The 3,269-nt window shown below is 39.9% G+C and overlaps 1 protein-coding gene across 1 annotated transcript; it reads left to right on the top strand.

Annotated features, from left to right (window-relative positions):
- Nucleotides 1–2,071, top strand: LOC126598660 (cytochrome P450 94C1-like). The gene has a single exon (XM_050265021.1). It carries the CDS (start codon nucleotides 141–143, stop codon nucleotides 1,677–1,679), a length of 1,539 nt encoding a protein of 512 aa, XP_050120978.1. The 5' UTR covers nucleotides 1–140; the 3' UTR covers nucleotides 1,680–2,071.
- Nucleotides 2,072–3,269: the final 1,198 nt, after the last annotated feature.

Genomic DNA, 3,269 nt, shown 5'->3' with positions numbered 1-3,269 from the left:
CAGAAAGAAAAAGAGTTGTGCAGCACGAGCAAATGGGTGAGACTGTGCGGAATTATTTAATTATCTGAAAAACCGTCGAATCCCATATAAAATATACATGCTATCTTGTGATCTCTCTCATCACCACTCCAGTCTCTTCCATGTCCCATTCCTTGATTATATTTCCAATGGAACTTCAAGTTTCTGAGCTCTTGCAATTCTTTTACACCTTCCTTTTCTTTCTTCTATTCTCCATCTTCAGCCTTTTCCTATTGAGATCAAACCGATGGTGCAGTTGTGAAATTTGCCAGACCTATGTCACCTCAAGCTGGTCTTTAAAATTCATAAATCTTTGTGATTGGTATGCACATCTTCTTAGAGATTCTCCAAGCAAAACCATCCACATACATGTTCTAAAAAACACCATCACAGCCAACCCTGAAAACGTCGAGTACATGCTCAAAACTCGATTTGAAAACTACCCGAAAGGCAAACCCTTCTCTACAATCCTTGGTGACTTTCTAGGTCAAGGCATATTCAACGTGGATGGCCACTCATGGAGGTTCCAGAGGAAGATGGCAAGCCTCGAGCTCGACAGACACTCGGTACGATCGTATGCTTACGAGATTGTCAATCACGAAATCGAACACCGTCTCATCCCTCTTTTATCATCCGTTTGTTCTAATTCGGATGATGGTAACGGAGTATTCCTCGATTTGCAAGACGTGTTCAAGAGATTTTCGTTCGACAGCATATGCAAGTTCTCTTTCGGGTTGGACCCTATGTGCCTAGAGTTGTCACTGCCCTTGTCCAAATTCACCATCGCCTTCGACATGGCCTCGAAGTTGTCCGCCGAGAGAGCCATGACGCCATCTCCCATAATTTGGAAGATCAAGAGAATTTTAAATTTGGGGAGCGAGAAGCAACTAAAAGAATCCATAAACATCATCGACGGTTTAGCCAAAGAGGTGATCGCCAGAAAGCGCGAAGTGGGATTTTCAACCCAAAAAGATCTCTTGTCAAGATTCATGAGAAGTGTAGAAGATGAATCCTACTTGAGAGACATTGTTGTAAGTTTTTTATTGGCTGGGCGTGACACTGTTGCGTCCGCTTTGACAAGTTTCTTTTGGCTCATTGGGACCCACCCGAACGTTGCGTCAGCGATTCGGTTGGAAGCTGATAGAGTGCTTGGACTCAATCAGGGCCTCAAGAGCTTTGATCAAATGCAAGAGCTTCACTATTTACAATCCGCAATTTATGAGAGCATGAGGCTCTACCCTCCTGTACAGTTTGACTCAAAGTTTTGTGAACAAGATGATGTTTTACCCGATGGCACATTTGTGAGGAAAGGGACTAGGGTTACTTACCATCCGTACGCAATGGGTCGGATCCAGGAGATTTGGGGCTCTGACTGCATGGAATTTAAGCCCGACAGATGGTTGAAGGATGGCGTTTTCTTCAAGGAAAACCCCTTCCAGTACCCAGTGTTTCAACCGGGACATAGGGTTTGTCTGGGGAAAGAGATGGCTGTGATGGAGATGAAAACCGTTGTGCTTTCGCTGCTCAGACGATTTAACATCGAACATGCAGCACACGAATCAAGTAGTGTGCCTCGGTTCTCTCCCGGACTCACTGCGACCTTAAGCGGTGGGCTTCCAGTGCTGGTGAAAGAAAGGACTAGCACCACCATCGAGTCATGAGTCATGACTCGTGATGAGTCGTATTCTGCTCTGCCATATTTGGTGCATGGTAGTATTGGTCTACCAATGAAAAAGTGTTGCGCGCAGTGTTACCTCGGTGGCTGAACTCAAGGTGCACCATATGTAACCAGAACGTCTGCTTTCTTGTCGGTGTACGGTATTTATATTTTGGTGTACAAAATGATGGCAATGTAGCTGGCTGCTTTTTTACCACTGTGCAAGTGGATACATATATTCCTTCATGGAGTATAATTAGCTAGTGATGATTTGCCTTATCTATTTGTTTTTTTATACAAAAAGCTGCACAATATGGATGTTGGGTTTAATATAATGGAAGAAGTACACTTAATAACATATATCTAAGCGCTAAGATTCTACTTCAATTCACTAAATTAGGGTTCTCTGTTATTCTATGTGAATACACAAAACCACGTACTCTCCCAAAGGGTTGGTGACTTTAGCTAACTAGGTTTCTTGTCCATACAAACGAAACGATAAGCTTTTTCTTTTGATAAGGTGTTTTATTCAATATACCATAAATCTTATATAGCCCAAAAACTTTCAATTTGAAATCCACGAGTGAAAATTAAGAAATAAAATTGTGTCATCACTTTTTTAATAAAAGATGCACTGTTTGAATGCAGTCACAGGGCAAAAGTAAAAAAGAAAACAAGCCTCTAGCAATATTAGAAATTCTCTTTTTACAAATGACATCTTTCAAGTAGAGTTTTGATCATTTCTCTTGCATGTTTTTGTAATTCTGATTTTATGATCAATTCCATGCTAACTTGACCTTAATATCTTGAAACCTATAAATCTCTCGCCCAAGTATAGCAATGCGGAACTGCACTCTTTGTAAAGTTATAAGATAAGAGGAACAAAAAACAAATAATAGGAAGAAAGAAAAGAAAGGAAAAAAACAATGTCGTTGGGCAGTTGGAACGTGGTTCCCAAATCATGAGGTGAAAAGGTAAAAAGATAGTACAAACTGTCACAAGGTCTACAAATGTGCCTGACATCATATGACATACTCACATAATTACCAGGAGGATCTTTGTCAAATTCTCCAATTACATATGTTCATCGTATATCGTACAGTCAAAAATCATTGTAAATTTTTTTATTTAAAATTGAATATAAACAGTACCTGATGAAAACTGGTTGCACGATATACGATGAACGAATGTGATTAAAATATTTCTAAATCCTCACAAATAGAAGCCGGGGAGAATCTTCTCTTACATAATTAATTTGTACCACTAGGGCTGCAGTTTTCTATCTTCCTCTTGTACGTGATTTTAATATTTTGTGTGGCCGCTTTGCATTGCATATATTCTGCTAAAAATCCAGTTCCAGTAGAAATGCAATTTCGGGATCACAGTAGGTCCGTCCCAATAATTGATCCTTTATTCGATCAACTTAATACTTTCTCAGGTGAATGAACAACGTGACAATTTTTGGAGTTTGATCATGCAGTAGCCCCCTAAGAATTGTTTATGTGAAGGTTAGGAGTTCGCTCTAAAATTGGGTTTTGATTGGGTGATTGTGAAGGATATTTCACCTATGCGAAGAGTAATTATTGATGATGTT

The sequence above is a fragment of the Malus sylvestris genome, chromosome 14 (assembly GCF_916048215.2).
Source record: "Malus sylvestris chromosome 14, drMalSylv7.2, whole genome shotgun sequence".
Taxonomy (NCBI): Eukaryota; Viridiplantae; Streptophyta; class Magnoliopsida; order Rosales; family Rosaceae; genus Malus; species Malus sylvestris.
The sequence above is the reverse complement of the archived record's forward strand: the minus strand, read 5'-3'. Positions and strand labels throughout refer to the sequence as shown.

What these genes read in the sequence shown, in the direction of transcription:
- LOC126598660 (XM_050265021.1), top strand. Translation starts at nt 141, where the DNA reads ATGTCCCATTCCTTGATTATATTTCCAATGGAACTTCAAGTTTCTGAG.